Source organism: Miscanthus floridulus, chromosome 10 (genome assembly GCF_019320115.1).
Source record: "Miscanthus floridulus cultivar M001 chromosome 10, ASM1932011v1, whole genome shotgun sequence".
NCBI classification, from domain to species: Eukaryota; Viridiplantae; Streptophyta; class Magnoliopsida; order Poales; family Poaceae; genus Miscanthus; species Miscanthus floridulus.
Window position 1 is genome coordinate 43,161,813 of NC_089589.1, and position 17,011 is coordinate 43,178,823.

At 46.2% G+C, this 17,011-nt stretch overlaps 3 protein-coding genes across 3 annotated transcripts; 2 read left to right on the forward strand and 1 right to left on the reverse strand.

The window, feature by feature from the left end:
* Positions 1-839: 839 nt before the first annotated feature.
* LOC136490100 (uncharacterized) lies at positions 840-3,475 on the forward strand. Its single transcript, XM_066486588.1, has 7 exons — positions 840-967; positions 1,092-1,188; positions 1,306-1,447; positions 1,528-1,610; positions 2,296-2,430; positions 2,780-2,884; positions 3,054-3,475. The coding sequence occupies exons 1-7, from the start codon at positions 903-905 to the stop codon at positions 3,177-3,179; spliced, it is 753 nt and encodes a 250-aa protein (XP_066342685.1). The 5' UTR covers positions 840-902; the 3' UTR covers positions 3,180-3,475.
* Positions 3,476-3,851: 376 nt separating this feature from the next.
* Positions 3,852-5,887, forward strand: LOC136490101 (actin-related protein 2/3 complex subunit 5A-like). The gene is made up of 4 exons (XM_066486589.1): positions 3,852-4,008; positions 4,098-4,170; positions 4,261-4,361; positions 5,541-5,887. Exons 1-4 carry the CDS (start codon positions 3,908-3,910, stop codon positions 5,674-5,676), a joined length of 411 nt encoding a protein of 136 aa, XP_066342686.1. The 5' UTR covers positions 3,852-3,907; the 3' UTR covers positions 5,677-5,887.
* Positions 5,888-6,871: 984 nt separating this feature from the next.
* LOC136490102 (transcription factor MYB60-like) lies at positions 6,872-8,763 on the reverse strand. The gene is made up of 3 exons (XM_066486590.1): positions 8,355-8,763; positions 8,066-8,195; positions 6,872-7,718 (listed from the first exon to the last, which is right to left on the reverse strand). Exons 1-3 carry the CDS (start codon positions 8,488-8,490, stop codon positions 7,100-7,102), a joined length of 885 nt encoding a protein of 294 aa, XP_066342687.1. The 5' UTR covers positions 8,491-8,763; the 3' UTR covers positions 6,872-7,099.
* Between the last annotated feature and the right edge of the window lie 8,248 nt (positions 8,764-17,011).

Below are 17,011 nucleotides of genomic sequence, written 5' to 3' on the forward strand. Positions count from 1 at the left end.
CCGGAAAAAGTCTACTTAACCCCCCACCTATCAACCATGGTCTACTTCACCCCTAAACTATAAAACCGTATATTTTACCCCCTGAACTTTTCAAAACTGTCTATTTTACCCCCTGGACGATTTTCGACGGTGGTTTTGCTACAGTAACGGTGGTTTGCTACGCTACTTGTGGTTTCACCTTTTTCTTTTTTTATTTATTTTCGCTGAATCTTTGAAAAATCATAAAATGGAAAATCCAATTTTGTTGGACTCCACATGAGTAGATCTACATAGTTAACATATAATGTGGTATGCTTTAGTACAAAGGTTTTGCTGTACCTTTAGATTAATTGGAAAATCTAATTTTGTCTGTAATTAATTAAAATTTATCTATAACTAAGTTATACATGATCCAATGAGTACGAAATTTTTACTATAGTTCAAGCATACAATAATTAGCCTACCATAAAAATTTCACCATAATTGGACCACAGAAGCTGCAGCTATGAATTGTTCCAATTAATTACAGACAAAATTGGATTTTCCAATTAATCTAAAACTACAGCAAAAAATTTGTACTAAAGCATATCATATTATATGTTCATTGTGTAGATCTACTCATATGGAGTCCAACAAAATTAGATTTTCCATTTTATAATTTTTCTATGATTTACTATGATTTTTTAAAGATTCATCAGAAATAAATAAAAAAGAAAAAAATAAAACCACCATCACTATAACAAAATCACAGTTACTGTAGCAAAACCTCTGTCGAAAATCATCCGGCGTAAAATAGACAGTTTTAAAAAATTCAGGGGTAAAATAGATGGTTTAATAGTTTGGGGTGTGAAGTACACCATGGTTAATAGGCGGGGGGTTAAGCGACTTTTTCCCTTTCCCGCCTGCGCACGCCGCCGCCGGCGATGGTCGCCTCCGCCGACGACGTCGCCCCGTCAACCGCCTCCTCCTACCTCGACCCCTCCTACTGGTTCGCTTTCCCTCCCTTCTCTTCTTCACCCTACCCCATCCTGACCGAGCAGAAGCAGCAGGCAATCTGACTGACTCTGACGCGACAATGGACGACGGCCTGGCCGTGCGGCCGCCGCTCGCAGGGACGCGCGGTTCGGGAAGGAGGAGCACTACGAGTGGTTCAAGGACTTCTCCCACTTCCGCCACCTCCTCGCGCCGCTCCTCTCCCCGTCCCTCTCGGTGCGTTCCCTTCCCTTGCCCTCTCCCTCCTCCTCCTCCTCCTCCTCCTTTTGCCCCCAATCCTATCCTGTCGCGGAACGTCAGTGGTAAAGAGGAGCTCTGTTTGCGTGGGTGTAGGTCCTCGAGGTCGGGTGCGGCAACTCGCGGCTCGGGGAGGAGCTCCTGCGGGAGGGCGTCGCCGGCGGCATCACCTGCGTCGACCTGTCCCCCGTCACCGTCCAGCGGATGCGCGACCGCCTCGCCGCTCAGGGCACCAAAGGTATATTTACTGGCCTTTCCTCGCCTGTAGAAGAGGCCCAGCACCATTTGGGTTGAGATTTTGGTCCTTTCTTCTTGAAGGCGTGGATGTTGTGGTGGCGGACATGCTCGATCTGCCGTTTGAGCAAGAGAGCTTTGACCTTGTGATTGAGAAGGGCACTATGGTATGGAATATTCATGAGCTTCTTCCATTCTGTGTATTGCAAGTAATTCTTGCACAATTGCGCAAATACTGATTAAAATGGATGAGCATTTAATCTAGAACCTGAAGGATAATTGGCGGTTAAGCATCTAATGTGTGCCCATAGTGCCTTGAAGTCATATAACTACTACAGACTGGCCAGAAAGGCAATCCCATGACCTCAGTTTGAGGGGTACATGTCGAGGTTTGGCCGACGCTTTAGTGTGCTAACCATATTACCGTGTATTGGAAGATAACCAGACAGCTATTTTTAGCACCATTGTTCACATGTTAACAAGAACAAGAGAGGCTCGTGCAAAATCTCAACATGTACTGCCCGGTTAAAAATTAAAACTTGAAGGATGGCTTGTTGCCTAGCGTTGAAATGAACTGATTCGTCTTTAGATGCAATACATCCATTTTACAACTTTTATTTAACAATAGTACAACAATATGTTGGAGTTGCGAAATGGTTTCAAAGCAGAACTTCTGCTGAAGTAAAATATATTCAGACAGGGAAGAGGACCTGGTCTGACATTCATGTCATCAATTAATCATCATTGGAAACAACCCACAACATGATGTATTCCATTCATTCTAATGGTTAGCGCTATTATTTTACATGATGTTGTATGTTACACTTAACAAAAGACCATCCTTTTGTACAGGATGTGTTGTTTGTGGACAGTGGCGATCCATGGGACCCCAATCCTACAACAGTGGATAACGTGATGAAAATGCTTAAATGTATCCACAGGGTTTTGAAGCCAGAAGGCGTCTTTGTATCAATTACCTTTGGACAGGTTAGGGAGATTTACCAACAATCTTCTGTCAGTCTTCTTTTGTTTTTTCCACCTTTCGGTTTGGTCTGAAGATATTTCTTCTACCTATTTACAGTATATAAATGTGCGCATTACATAGGAATGGGGTTTCTTTTTGAATGAAACCACTTTTCTCGTAGAACTATGTGTTACCGCACCATTGCTACTGGAAGATGATATTGTGAAATAGTTAAAGACTGTCTTTCCTATAGGATTAAATAAATAAGTAAAGATGCAAAAGTGGATCTGAACTGAAGGCGGAATTGATGTCTTATTCTTTTTTATCTATTAATCTTCTGTTCTCAATGAAGTACTACTTTTCATATGTCAGCCACACTTTCGACGGCGATTTTTTGAAGCCCCTGAGTTTACATGGTGTGTTGAGTACAGTACCTTTGGCGATGGCTTCCATTATTTCTTCTACACTCTTAAGAAGGTTAATTATGTTCACTTCTATTGAACTCACTTGAGCCTATCAGTTTAGCTTGAATATTTACCTCATACAAATTAAGATTCTTCCATTATACAAGTTTTTTTATTGCTGCAACTACTTTCCCCTAGCGAAAAGCTATCATCTTAATTATTTGCCTTTCCTTAATCTCTAGGGCAAGAGATCACTGGAATCCAGCAGTTACCAAAATATACTACCTGCTGCTCCAAGAATAAATATGGTCCACGAAGAGCTCGAGAGCGAGGATTTTATATTCCTCACAAACCTTGATGAGCCATGAGCCGTGATTGGCAGCTTAACAAGCAACTGAGCTAACACATCAAAAGGGAGACCGGTCCAGCATTGGTGATCCTGCACCCCGTGGTGATGTTTTTTTTTTTTTCTGGGCAGCAAATGGGAATGATGCCTGTAAAATGTGTGATTTAGGATAGAATTAAATTTTGAGATTTTTGTCTAGTAATGCTATAATATAATACTGCAGTCTAGAAATTTATGTATGATCTTGTTTAAACATTATGACTTCCCTTTTGAAACCTATTGTTTCGACTTCTGGACATATGGAATGAAATTGCATTATTTCTGCTGTTATGTGAAATCCTTAAATCAGAGTACTTGTTAACTCGGCCATTCCTTTTCTTTTTCAAAGTTCATGTTGTTTTTTTATTTTTCAATAATTAATTCATGATGCTGTTAGACGCTGAATTCTCACCATTTTTTTTTGAGGAAAACTTTCACCTAACTCCAGCCTTTAATTTAGTGTTACAAACTAAATAAAGATGAAAATTTGAAGCTGGCCCGGTAGGATTGGGCGCCTGCTCCGGGTGCTGGCTGGCCCGTCCTAGAGGGCGTGCCGGGGCCGTACCTGGCCCAGTAGGATTGGGCTGTGCTTTACGGGCCTGTGCCGAGCCGGGCCGGGCAGCCCATATTCCTTCTATACGACTCACCTACGACAGCAGTCAGCACACAGAAAAGCCAAACCCGACCTCCGTGTCGCCGGCGCCCGGCGGGATGGCTTCGTCGGCGGCGTACCCTGACGCGGACGAGAACCTGGAGGCCATCATCACCCGCATCGAGCAGAAGTCCCGAAAGATCGAGACCCTCCTTAAGCAGTACGCCCCTCTTTCCCTCTCCTCTCGACCCTCTCCACCCCTCACCTGCTTTTGATTCGCCCGCTCATTCCTCCGCGGCGTGGGGGCAGGTCGAAGCCGGTGGAGGCCCTGAAGACGGCGCTCGAGGGGTCGCCGCTCAAGACCCTCGACGAGCGATGCAAGGTTCGTTCGGTCTTGATATGGCTCGTCTCGTTTCTTCCGTGGATTCGATCTGGGTTTCTTGGATTGTTCATTCATGTCGGTTGCGCGCAGTCGGCGAACTGGATCGTGGTGCACCGCGCGATGATGGCGATCAGGGACGTCGACGGCATGTTCAACTCCCTCGATCCCGAGTACTACGATATCCTCATGAAGTAAGAGATACAACGTCTCCCCTGCTCCTTCCTTCCCAGATCCATATTTACTGGTCAGAGAAGGTCAGTGGTTTGCAATTCGAGTCCTGGCAATCACCAATTCCTAGTTGAGATTCCACAAGTAGATAACAATCACTGTATTATAAATTTTGTTGCATTGATCCACGGTGATCGTGTAATAATGGTATTGCTACAAAACTTTAGTTTTTTATTTGACATCAGTTTTGTGCCGCGGGCGACCATTGATGATTAGAACAGTTATGCTGTACCTAACATTGGTGATTTTCATTCTATCATGGTTGTTATGATTTGTCGTGCTGCTGTGTAGCTGGTTGGGATTTTAGGAAATTTTGTTTTGCTGCTGGAGTCTAGATGTTGCTTAATTGTGTGTTAATTATTGGGAAAATACATGAGAGAAAACACACAATGGAATTGGATTATACCATTACTTTTTGTGGTCAAGATGATAGAACATTTCGATTATTTTATGGGACTGTACAACTTCCAGTAAAAAATGAGTGCATTCTAGAGTGCATGCAGTCAATCTATTTTATCCTTGGTAACAGTATCTTTATGTTTGTTTGGATCGACCATATGATTAGCAGTTCAGTGTAAAAAATTATTATAATTCGATTGGCCGTACAAGTAATTTCGAATAGGAATTGCTGATCAAAGTAATGCTTTGGATTGGATGACACACTGTTTTGTGAAAACTGTTCTATAAACATCAGTGTACCATTGACAAAATGACAATGAGTTTTGAGTTGTATGACTCAATACCTGAACAAGCTCTGTTCTGTAAACTACAGTGTACTATTGATAAAATGAAAATGAGTTGTATGACTCAATACCTGTACAAGCTTTGGATAGTATGGGATGCAGTTGGATGTGTGCATTTCTTGTTTAATATTGCTGTACATGATCGAATGAACATATGTGTATGCTGTTCAATATTCCTACGCTTGTCCACGTTATCACATCATCCTTATCTCGGTTTCACATTATTAAAGGTCGCTGTCATGCTGTGCCACTCACCTTAGAACTGTGGTAAAATTAAGTTAGCTGTACATCATTTTACTCACATGTATCTCATTATTTCTGTCTTGGAATTGTTGCCTTCTATGCTTCCTTTTATGCTAATCTGAAGATTATTTATCTCTAAATATCAATGTGATGCAGGTACCTTTATAGAGGTCTATCTACAGGGGATAGGCCAACATGTGACCAGTGCCTCAAAATTCATGAAAAACTGACTGAGAAGGCAGGCCTAGGCTGTATATTGCGGTCCCTTGCTGATACTGTAAACACTGTATGAGCTTTGTCTCTGCAGCTGTGGGTGGATATAACAAAGCTCTCTTTCCTGCTCTTTACTGTGATAAATTACATCAGGCAAACTAGCTGTAATTTTTAACTAGATGTTCTGCATTATCTCTTTCTTTGCCATTAGGCAATTTCAGTTAGAGCATCATTGTACATTACTAGAATGGCCGAACTCTATTAAAATTGAAGCGATTTCTGTACCATCAGAGCTGAAGATGTCTTCTGACACCAATTATTACGCTTCCAACTTATAGTTATGTTTTTTTTGAAAGGATGGCAAAATATTTGCCGCTATTTTTATTAGACGGATAAAAAGAAAAACTTATACTTATGTTCTTGATCCTAAATTTGTATTATCTGGCTGTCAGAGCCCTTTTTTTTGTGCCTAATTGTGCCCTCCTCAATGCTCCGCTTCTTAATGTATTATTGAGTGCTTAGAATGGTTATTCCTCTTTCTTACCCACATGTATTTTCATACTAGCAAACAGAAAATGACATGCCCCGTGATAAATGCTGAAAGTGAAATTATTCTATGGTGCTAGAATAACATCTAGCAATCATCTGAAAATGTTACTAGTATTAGCATTCTCATCTTGGTAATAATGTAAGTAAAACACTAGCTAAAAACATTGTCCTACCTGAAATGAATCCTAGAAGCCCTATCCGGTAGTTAAAACTCTGAAAAATATTTTCATAGACAAGCAATAGCAGTATTGGTGAAAATATTACTGCATTATACTCCATGTTAATGACTTATAGACATAAGAGCAGATTTGCCTGCATATCTAGATTATATACTCCATGTCATTGACTTGTATAAACAGCCAAACTGCATTAAATCAGTGCAACAGCATTTTCAGCAACCTAGGAGTGATTCATATGAAAAGATTCATCTAAAAACAAAAGGTTCAAATTTCAAGAAAATAAAAAAACAAAACAATAAGGTTCACCCAGTGAAATGCATGTTTGCACACGAGCACGGCTAATAATAAGAATAATAATGATCTTCTGAAAACCATATACGATCAGAATGATTTTTTTGACCGGACATATACGATCAGAATGAATGACCTACACATAAATTAGCATACAAATTAAAAGGTCTTATGATGGCATCAAAAGCTAAATGCTAGAAGTAGAACACAACAACAAATTAAAGCAAATAAATGAACATGCAAATAATGTACTGAAGTGAAACCATTTTATTATATCCGTCAGTACTAGTATCTGTCAGTACTAGTAATATCTCCAAATAAACTGGACCATCTCCAGGATTTTTTCCCCGAGGGAACAAACGGCTTATTACCGGAAACATAGGATCGACTACCCCGATCATACCATTCGATCAACCAACATTACAAGTGCAAGAACCCATTAGAATGAAGCCTATGATAGCTCATATGACGACAATACAAGAGCTAGAACATGATTGGATCTGAACAGCAACCGGCAGAGATCCCCATGAGCCCATCCATGGCCTGCCCCGGCATGTCATCGAGCAGCCAGTCCTCGAGCAGCGAGAAGGTAGCCGTGCTCGCTCCCATCACCGCCGGCGCCACCACCATCTCCAACGTCGACGACTTGTTAACATCACCGCCGGTCATCACCATCTGTTCCTGGCAAACGATGTTGGCTGCTGCAGCGTCTTGCTCTTCCTGGAACTCTTGCATGGCGATCTGCTTGCAGTTATTAGCTGTCGCTGCTGCTGCTGCTGGTGACGGCCTCATCATCCATGCCTGGAAGAGGTCGGAGACGCCGGTAGTGGTGGTCTCATTGTTGCTTGGTGCGCCGCTGCAGGCGGTGTTGGGGTAGCTGTTCATGGGCTGCTGCATTCCTTGGAGGCTGTGGTGGCTGCTGCTGCTGCTGGGGCTGTAGTAGTTTGGGCTGCAGGTGACTGCATTGGAGGAGGCAGTGGTTTGGAAGGAGTCGGCTGCCGGTTGTTGCAGCCTCTTTACCTTCTTCTTGAGGTGTGTGTTCCAGTAGTTCTTGATGTCGTTGTCGGTTCTTTGAGGGAGGTAGGAGGCTATGGCTGCCCACCTGCATGAAAGCACAAGAGATATATATGAGACACCAAACTATATATATTAAGATTTAAGAGGAAGGCAGATGTGGAAAAAAAAGTTTTTGAAGCCATAGATTATGCTTTATACAGTTAGTCAATAGTCATGGATTTGCTTGACCTACTTCAAGGCTTCAAGCCTATTTGAAATAGAACTGAATGGATTTTCAAGCTGATGATGGATATATGAAGTTGATGAGTTGAAGAAAGTTACAAATCTATGCTAGGTTAAATGTAACTTTTTTTTTTTTGGTTCTTACAGAGTGATACATCAACAATTTTAAGAGGTTAAAAAAAAACATATTTTAGGAATAACGGTGATTACTTGTTGCCAAGCAATGCCTGGAGGTGGATGATGATCCCTTCCTCATGAGGAGTGAAGTTCCCACGCTTGATCCCAGGCCTGAGGTAGTTGGTCCACCGCAGCCTGCAGCTCTTGCTGCACCTCATCAACCCTAAAAAAAAACATGTGTAACATCAAAGAATCAAACACACTGCTTCTCTCTCAATGAAAACCAAAACCAAGCACAACTCTTAACATGTATATATGTACAATCCCTTCAGTGAAAATCTGGTCTAGTGAGCAAAGCAAGGAGAGAGTTCGGCGAACCAACCTGTGTTCTCTGGCACAGACCGCCAGTTCCCGGGGCCGTGCTGCTGGATGTAGGAGACGAGCACGATGTCCTCCTCGGGCGTCCATGGCCCTTTCTTGACGCCGACGCCGTTGTCGCAGCACGGTGGCCTCCCCATGCCTGCTGCTTGCTGTCTCCTACCTCGGACGATCGATACACCTAGCAAGCAAGCAGCTAGCTACCCCTAGAGCTAGTCTAGCTTGGCTAGTAGATATAGTAGGCAAGTAGTTGAAGAACAAGAAGATGGGAAGCTGTGGCTGCTGCCTACACAGCCACGGCGGCCCCTGCACAACGGCCTTCTCCCTGGAACCCTCTGCTGATACGATATCGGCCTCCTTTTATTCTAGGACTAGGACACGCCAGCAGGCAGCAGGCCCTAGCTGCTTTATCTCCTACCTGTCCTCTTGCACAGGTGCCCTAGCTAGGTAGTTGCATGTGAGTGCTTATATACTGCATGACCTCATATAAGCCACTCTCTGTGCTGTGCTCCCTTTTGATCTGGCACTGTTGCTTTCCAATGCAAAAGTCAGCCAGGCGATCACATGAATGGGCGTCTCTCTTGCTCCGGGTGTGATCTTTGCTTTGTTGCATGCGCTGCTTTTGCGTGTGCAAGCCAAGAACACACGGCCGGTTGACGTATTGCTGGAGGACTCCTTTTCTGCTGTGGCGCTCATGAAGGGAGTAATTGCTTGCGTTTGTCTGTCTCTTCAGATTTCTTGGGCATTGATGAGGATCGTGTGTGTGTGACTGTGTGTGCGCACCTGGCACATGCAGGTTGGCTCTTCTCTCCTCCAGATTCAGAGGGCCTCTCTCAAGAATCTGCAGGAAAATCAAATCACTTGCTATACACATTGCTAAAATTTTAAACTCTTCTCTATATCCTCTAGATTGGGATTCGGATCGGAGCGGAGCAGAGAATTACCCGCACCATTTGTCCATTTTCACTCCTAATTGGGGATCTGTATGGTGTATCCTGCGCGCGCAAGTATCGATGACCACCTTTCCTCATAGATAGATTTAAAACCCTAGACACAACATGGAGGATACATCATACATGATTGCATGAACATGTCAGCAGACGGCCAGAGGCAGAGTCAGAAATGCGATTATTTTCCCTTTTTTTATGGGGGAGGGGGCAGCTACACAAATTTTCATGAAATTTAGTCAAATTTTAAAGTTTCTAGTTAAAATTTGTTACCTTGGAACCACTTCAACCACATCTAAAAAAGAGTTTCAGATCTTAAAAGTTTCACACCATTTATTAATTTTCCCACCAAATAGAAACATTTATTTTTCACATTTCAGAAACGTGGTATGTTTATTTAATTTAATGGAAATTCAATATATACACAACCAACTCACCATCATCATTAATATTTCATATGTCAATAAACATTAATTACAAGACAAAAAGTTTATTCATATATATTGTACACATATGCACAATGAAGTTAAATTAATTAGTTTCAGCCTTGTTCATCACTCGAGAAGTGATCGAAACCTTTTTTTTTTCTATCACCATCCTGCCATCAAGGTGAAAGAACTGTGGTCATCCCTGTGACAAATTTTGTGATGGACCTTTCTCACTGAGATGGCAAGAAAAAAATAGAGATCTAAATTAAAAGTCCACATTCATGATGAACACCTTTAGAGCAAAGAAAAAAAATCAAATTGGGGCCATAGAATGAAAGAACCATGCAATTATGCAAATATACTCAATTGAAGTAAGCTTGACCACAAATTTAAACTAATTTGAAGTCTAAAGCAATGGTTAAAAACAACATGCCCTCTCTAGGTCATAAGCACATATTAAGTCGTAAATTGTGTGACAAATTTTGAATAGAACATAGGAATGGCATATTTTTACATTTTAGTGCCAACTCTCTTTAAGGAAATAAAGACTAAACCTTTACCCTTGTAGTTTGGAAAGTTTTTAGTCCGAGAAGTGAATTGCTCCTTTAGACAATGTTGGTTTGAATGAAGCAACCAGGGAAGAAAATATACATGGCCAACCAGGCCGCACGGCATGGCATGGGCACGGGCACGGCTAGGCACGGCACTATTGGGCATGGTGCCATAGCCGTGCCGTGCCACATCGTGTTGCCGTGCCGAACTCTCGGCTCAGGCACGATACTATAGCTTGTTTGCCGTGCCGTGCTGACGAGCACAGTGGCCCGGCGTGCTTTTACAAGCCTGGCTCCGCGCATCCGCCCTAGGAACCAACGCCGCCACAGACGTGCGCCGACGCCGCAGCCGAGCGTGCCACCGCGGCTGCAGCCAAGCCGGCTGCCGCAGAGCGAGGCCACCATGCCGCCGTCGAAGACTCATCCCCCGGCCATGCGCGCTGCCGCTGCCGCCGCCGCAGACTCGTCCACGCCACGCTTACTGCTGCTGCCACAGAAGCGCAGCCCACGCCGTGGTGCTCAGGATAGCATACGAGAGGGACAGAGGGTGAAGAAGTTAGGGTTTGGGGAGGCAGTGGTGCTTATATACTCCATACTTTTCATCCATTGGCCGTAGTTCATCAGGATTTCATCCAACGGTGAAAATAGATCGGGCCGCATAGTGCCGGCCCAAAATTCGTGCGGTGCCCGTGCCAGCCCTACGGGCCGAAGTCGCGGCCCAGGCACGGCACCACGACCAGGCCGGGCCATGCTTGGCCGTGCTTTTTCGGGCCGTGCTAGTGCCAGCTCAGTGGGCGTGGCCCCATCTGGCCCATCTGGCCATCTATAGAAGGAAACCGTTTCCACAGGCGAGCCTTGCATACCGGCCATGGGTCCCCCTTGGCTTATATCACAGGTAAAATCCTGCTACAGACGTCTTTGGATAATAAAAGTGGTGTTTGGATATAAACTGTCTTTTATATATGCAGGTAAAGTTTGCGCTGCTTGAGATCATCATATACTTTCTTATACTGAACTTTTTTTTTGATATTAAGATCCTTATACTATACTTCAATAGACGTGCTAGGAATACGATACATGTGGTTTGTGCACTATATCTGTGTTAAACCTAATTTACTCAATGTCGAGAAAGAAAATCTCGTGCTTAACAAAAGATCTAGCTAGTTGCAACGCGTAACATCATCAAACTTTATTTTGTTTTCTTCGTTCGGAGAACCCTCTTATTCTTATCTTTCTCTGTCCGTGCGCGGACGCAGCTTTCAAGTGGCATGCAGAGACGGACATGTATATATGGACCACCATTGGCTGGTCCAACCATGAACCTTCACGAATACAGCTTGTGACAACGAAAAAGCAAGCAAGCGATCGAGTCATGCGTGAAATGGCGCGCATGAAGATGAAGTCGCGCCGTGATTATTGACCTCTCAGGCTCAGTGTTTACATATGTAAGAATTCGATGACAAGTCAATGTTTATCCCGTACGTACGCACACGTACGACCGAACGAGCGCACGAGCTTGCACACGGGAAAGAACCTCAAAAGTACAAGCGACCGCGGCAGCAGTCAAAAAATGCACTCGAAGTACTTTTTTCCCCAAAATCTAGATCGGGTGTTCAACCCGTTTTTCGTTAAGAGAAAAGGTAACCATATGTTACAAAGATGATACAAAGGACTCACCAGTAATACTTGGATTACCAACGAAATCTCACAAGTACCAACGAACAGCAAGAAACATGAGGTGGGGGAGACCCTCCACCTCAAAACTCTAAATGACTGAGCCTAATACATATAGACAACACATTGGTAGCCAGTAGTGTAGTGAAACCGCAGAGGCAACGAACAACCTCGGAGGCAAAGCATCCGCCAGGGGCGCCAGTACGACCACAGCGGCAAAGCATCCGCTAGAGAAGAGATCACGACGGCAAAGCATCCGCCAGACGACGAACAACCTCGGTGGCAAAGCATCCGCCAAGGGCGCCAGTATGACCAAAGCGGCAAAGCATCCACTAGAGAAGAGACTACGGCTACAAAGCATCCGCCAGAACAGCAGCATGGCGGCAAAGCATCCGCCAGAGACGACGACCATCAAAGCGGCAAAGCATCCGCTGATGGGGGCCCGTCACGCTCACAGGAACAAAGTATCTGCCTAAGAGGGGAGACCGAAGCGACGGCAGCGGGCAAAGCATCCGCTACAAAGAAGCAATCGACTGCGGCAACACCAACAACTACTGGACAAACCAAAGCGAAGAATAGCATGAAGCACAATTAGGCATAGCACAAAATCGAGCAACTCCAAGCAAGGAAGCGGAAGGAGCAGAAGCACGGCAGCAGGAGCCCCCAACGATGCCTTCAAGAAGGGAACTGACGTCCGCAGGGGCCATCATCGTTGAAAGAAGCACACGGGGACTTTCATCCCATAACCATCCCCGGCATGGTGAGCAGAAGCTTCGATGACGCCTTCAAGAAGGAAATGACGCATACAGCGCCACCGTCACCAGCCCAGAGCAAGGCGGGGCAGGGTGTTAACCCAAGTATAGTTTCTCCACACCACAGCAAGGGGAGGCTGCTGTGCCTAGGGGCGCCCAGGCCGGGGCTGCAGCTCGGGATCTGTGGCGGTGATGAAGCGCGGGCACCGCAAGGCTCGGCGCCGCGCCACCCCAAACGCCAGTTCCGCAGCAGCCGCATCGCTAGGCGCGACATCCCGCCCAGCCGGCCACTGCGCCACCAGCCGTGCAGCCAGGACAGAGATCCGGCCGAGCCGGCCATCCTGCGGCCACCCCCGCAAGAACCGATCCCGGCGGCCACTGCACAACCAGCAGCCGCCAGGAGCGAGACCGGCCCCGACGGACTGCCGGGCCACCGAACCCGCCGTGCAGGCGACCTACGCCATCAGGACGGGAAAGGGCGGACACTACCTCGATGGACGTCGCCAAACCACCGGATCCAGAGAGGGAGGCGCCGGATCCAGCCATGGAGGTCCCGGATCTGCCCCGCTGGCCACGTGAATCACCGGAGTTGAATGGGAGGAGGAGGGGTGGTAGAGGAAGTAGGGGAGGGAACGGGGATTGTGGACGGTTGCCTGTTTTTTGGGCCGCCGTGGGCTGCCGCCATCGCACGCCGAGGGCGACGACGGCGGTCGGAGGGAAGGCATGAAGGGGAGCTCTAGGGGCGGTGGCACGAGCCCCCCCCCCCCCCCCCGAGTCACCCGTTGGGGGGAGCTCGGGGGAGAGAGAGTCTATTCTCGTTATCCTATAATTTCTGTCTAATAGTTTGAAAACAAATAGCTTTCCCTTTCCCCAAAATCATACGCTCATATACATGCGTATACTCAATTAGTCACCCTTATAGCCTTATATGAAGATAATCCCTGTCTCTAGGAACATCTCAAAAAGATTAAGCTAGATCAACAGATCTTGAGACTGATGAAGTCACCATAAGCGTCTTCCCGTAAACAGATATCAGAAATGCTTGGTTGAGGGCATCCTTCTGTCTGGATGGACCAACCCGCGCGGCGTGATGACCAAGAAAAAAAGGGGCACGTCTTGCAGTCGAAGGGTCCGCACCCATCCTTTCCGTGGTCAGTGCATGGGAGCGCGTGTGACCACTTGCTCGGCATGGGGTGCATGCAGCGTATGGGGCTGTGCATGCGCGGTGACCAAAGAGAAAAAATGACTGATGCTGGGAATTCGTGAGAGGAGCACGGGGCCCGCATCTTCATGCGCTATTTTTTGCTCCGTGACTAGTGACCGTGGGCATCGAAGTCCGCACTGGTGTATGCGTTTAAGGTGTATGTTTTGTATGTTTCATCCAGATGTTGCATGTGTTTCAGATGTTGCATACATTGCAATGTCTATACCATATGTTGCAAGTGTATTTTCTAAATGTGTCACTGTTTTATCTGGATGTTGCATGTTTTGATCTAGATGTTGCATATGTTGTGGTGGCTATATGTGTATGTTGCAAGTTGTCGGGGTTATGATCCCCAGGTGTCTCAAGGCATCGATTAGTTAGCAGGCCAAGCGGCCCACGATACATCAGCTAGTGAAGGCCCAAACGACCAAGGCCCAGCTGAGCCAAGTAAACCAAGCCAAACACCAAGGGTTGGGTCAGCCACGACCCCTTCCTTTTGCCTTAGCTGCACGACGCACAAGAGACACACGACCTCTCCACCGTCACGACCCCTGGGAGGAATGGGGAGAGGTCGAGCCTAGCTAAGCGCGCCTGCTCTGACAAGAACAGACATGCTGCCCTGACCCTGCAAGGACCAAGGAGACAGCGGTCACCTCGGTCCGGTTAGACGCCATCCCTGCGCCATGCAGCTCAGACAAGACAACACCGCCTAGCGGTGACGGCCGGTACAGTGCCCACCGTCCAGATACGGTCTAACAAGACTCATGTATGATTCCACCTACTATGGGATGGGATCCATGACGGAGGCCTTGACTTGGAGGCCATCTAGACCGACAGGGGCCATGACCCTGGAGCTCAAGATCATAGCCAACTGCTCCTCAAGATAACCAGGCGATCGATGACCGGGGGGCGGTCACCAACTCTTGTACGATGCCCCAGGAAATCCGGAGACGATGACAAAGATCACGGCGAAGGCCACATCGTGAAGGACGGCTGGCGAACCACCATCATGCCTACAGTGCCGCCACGGCCGGCATAGTAGCACCACGCCATACCTTACCATGATGTGGGCACAAGACCATGACGACAACCACACCCAGACGTGTATCACAAGACGGCATAGCTTGCAAGCCAAGTTAGCTAGGCTCCTCTCTCAGGCTTACGACACCTCGATCGGGAGAACCTTCTTCTTTATACATGCCCTGGCCCTGGACTCTATATAAGGGCAGCCAGGGCATCCTTCCCACCATCTTGAATCGGAGACATCTTCAACTCATTCACACCATAGTAGGGCTCCTAAAACTTCTCTTCCACCATTCTTGCATCCCCACTATAAGAACTTCAGAGCATTCAAGCGAGGAACACACATTCGATCATATCTGAGACTGGATGTAGGGCTCCGGACTGAACCAGTATAAATCTCTGTGTCTTTTGGATGCTACCATCGTCTTTCTAGAGCAACGCGGCAATCTTATAAATTTAGGTTTACAAAACACCGATACAAGTATATGTTCCAAATGTTTTAACTGTTTCAAACATATGTTGCAAGTATTTTATCTGAATGTTGCATATGTTGCAGTGGCTATACACATATATTGCAAGCATATGTTTCAATTTGTTTCCCCTTGTTTCAGTATGTTGCAACAAGTGATGCTCCCCACGCGCTCTGACTCACGGGCACGCACGCGCTGCAGTCAGCATGCACGCAACGGGCGGTCACTACCCAAATGGCCGAGCACTCTTTGGTCAAAGTGCATGCACATATGCAGAGCGCCACAGCAGGCCAACACCCAATGGATACATAACCAGGCGCCCTGCACCACCAGGCATGGGCCCCCACGGTGCAGCATGCGGTCAGGTCAACACATGGGTACGCGCGTTGTGCTCCATCTCTCTCGCATGCAGCTGGGCGGGCCCCACGCACATGCTCTCCCGTGCAGGCGCAGCAGCAGGCGCGGGCAGGTGCATGGCGCAGCAGTAGCAAGAGGAGGCGCGGGGCGCGTCAGGGGCAGTAGCACATGGGTAGGCGCAGCAACATACGCGGGCGTCCGAACGCGAGCTGAGGGTCCGTCCCGACGTCCGGGCACTAGCATGGTTGCCCATGTCACCTAGCACTGAAAGAATGCTGCCACTAAATCTTGTAATAAACCTAGAAAAATGCAAGCACCGGTATCAAGTCGACTACCTGAATCCAGATAAAAAGCTTCCACCATAAGAAACTAACCAAGTGAGCTATGCTCACTTTGCGCACTTCAACTACTTGAAACTAATGGAAAACGGGAATTGCCCTGTGCACTACTTGAAACTAATAATGGAAAACGGGAATATCCCTTTGCATAACAGAATATTTGTCGGGTTTTAGTTGTACCAATAGGGAAATTCATGATTTACTGCATCAAGGATTGGAAGCCCCTCATCACTATCGGAATTGATGTCGGCAAAGGTTAATCGACCGTGATTGGGGTGTCCTGTCACTGCCGGTTTGGCGACCCGACAATGGTAATGGACTATCAATGTCAAGTCAAAGCATCAGCCGACAGTGATATCCACGACCATCACTGCCGGGTTGGAGTGTCACTGTCCGGTTGACGCATGAACCGGTAGTTATATAATGAGTGTCACTGCTGGGTTGGGACGATATTACCCGACAGTAAGACTTAAGATATCACTACGGGATCGTGATTGAACCCGACATTGATACTCACTACATCACTGCTGGCTTGGTACCACACCCGAAAGTGAATTTGTGAGTGTCACTGCCGGCCTATACCGTACCTGCCAGTGAGTATTATAAGACTCCAGATACACCAGATATGTAACCAAGCAAACAATTATAATGAACCAGATATATAACGCAGCAGAGAATTATAATAATACACTAGATACATCAAATATAATGAACCAAATATCTAAGACTATTCAAGTTACACAACACACCTAAAACATCTTAATGTATATAACACAAGATTTAGCTCGAATAATAAATAAAACACTCTGAATTAGTTCTCGCTTTCATATAAAATGTAAAACTGTGATTTCTCTTCGAACACCTCATCCATGAAAAACCCAACAAGTTGTTCTTGCATTCCGCTAATCTCGGACTCT

Coding starts and splice junctions, on each gene's coding strand:
- LOC136490102 (XM_066486590.1), bottom strand. CDS start 8,490: ATGGGGAGGCCACCGTGCTGCGACAACGGCGTCGGCGTCAAGAAAGGG. Junction 8,196..8,354: donor GTCTGTGCCAGAGAACACAG/GTTGGTTCGCCG, acceptor GTTTTTTTTTAG/GGTTGATGAGGTGCAGCAAG. Junction 7,719..8,065: donor CAGGCATTGCTTGGCAACAA/GTAATCACCGTT, acceptor GCTTTCATGCAG/GTGGGCAGCCATAGCCTCCT.
- LOC136490100 (XM_066486588.1), top strand. CDS start 903: ATGGTCGCCTCCGCCGACGACGTCGCCCCGTCAACCGCCTCCTCCTAC. Junction 968..1,091: donor TACCTCGACCCCTCCTACTG/GTTCGCTTTCCC, acceptor CGCCGCTCGCAG/GGACGCGCGGTTCGGGAAGG. Junction 2,431..2,779: donor TATCAATTACCTTTGGACAG/GTTAGGGAGATT, acceptor TTCATATGTCAG/CCACACTTTCGACGGCGATT.
- LOC136490101 (XM_066486589.1), top strand. CDS start 3,908: ATGGCTTCGTCGGCGGCGTACCCTGACGCGGACGAGAACCTGGAGGCC. Junction 4,009..4,097: donor ATCGAGACCCTCCTTAAGCA/GTACGCCCCTCT, acceptor GCGTGGGGGCAG/GTCGAAGCCGGTGGAGGCCC. Junction 4,362..5,540: donor TACTACGATATCCTCATGAA/GTAAGAGATACA, acceptor AATGTGATGCAG/GTACCTTTATAGAGGTCTAT.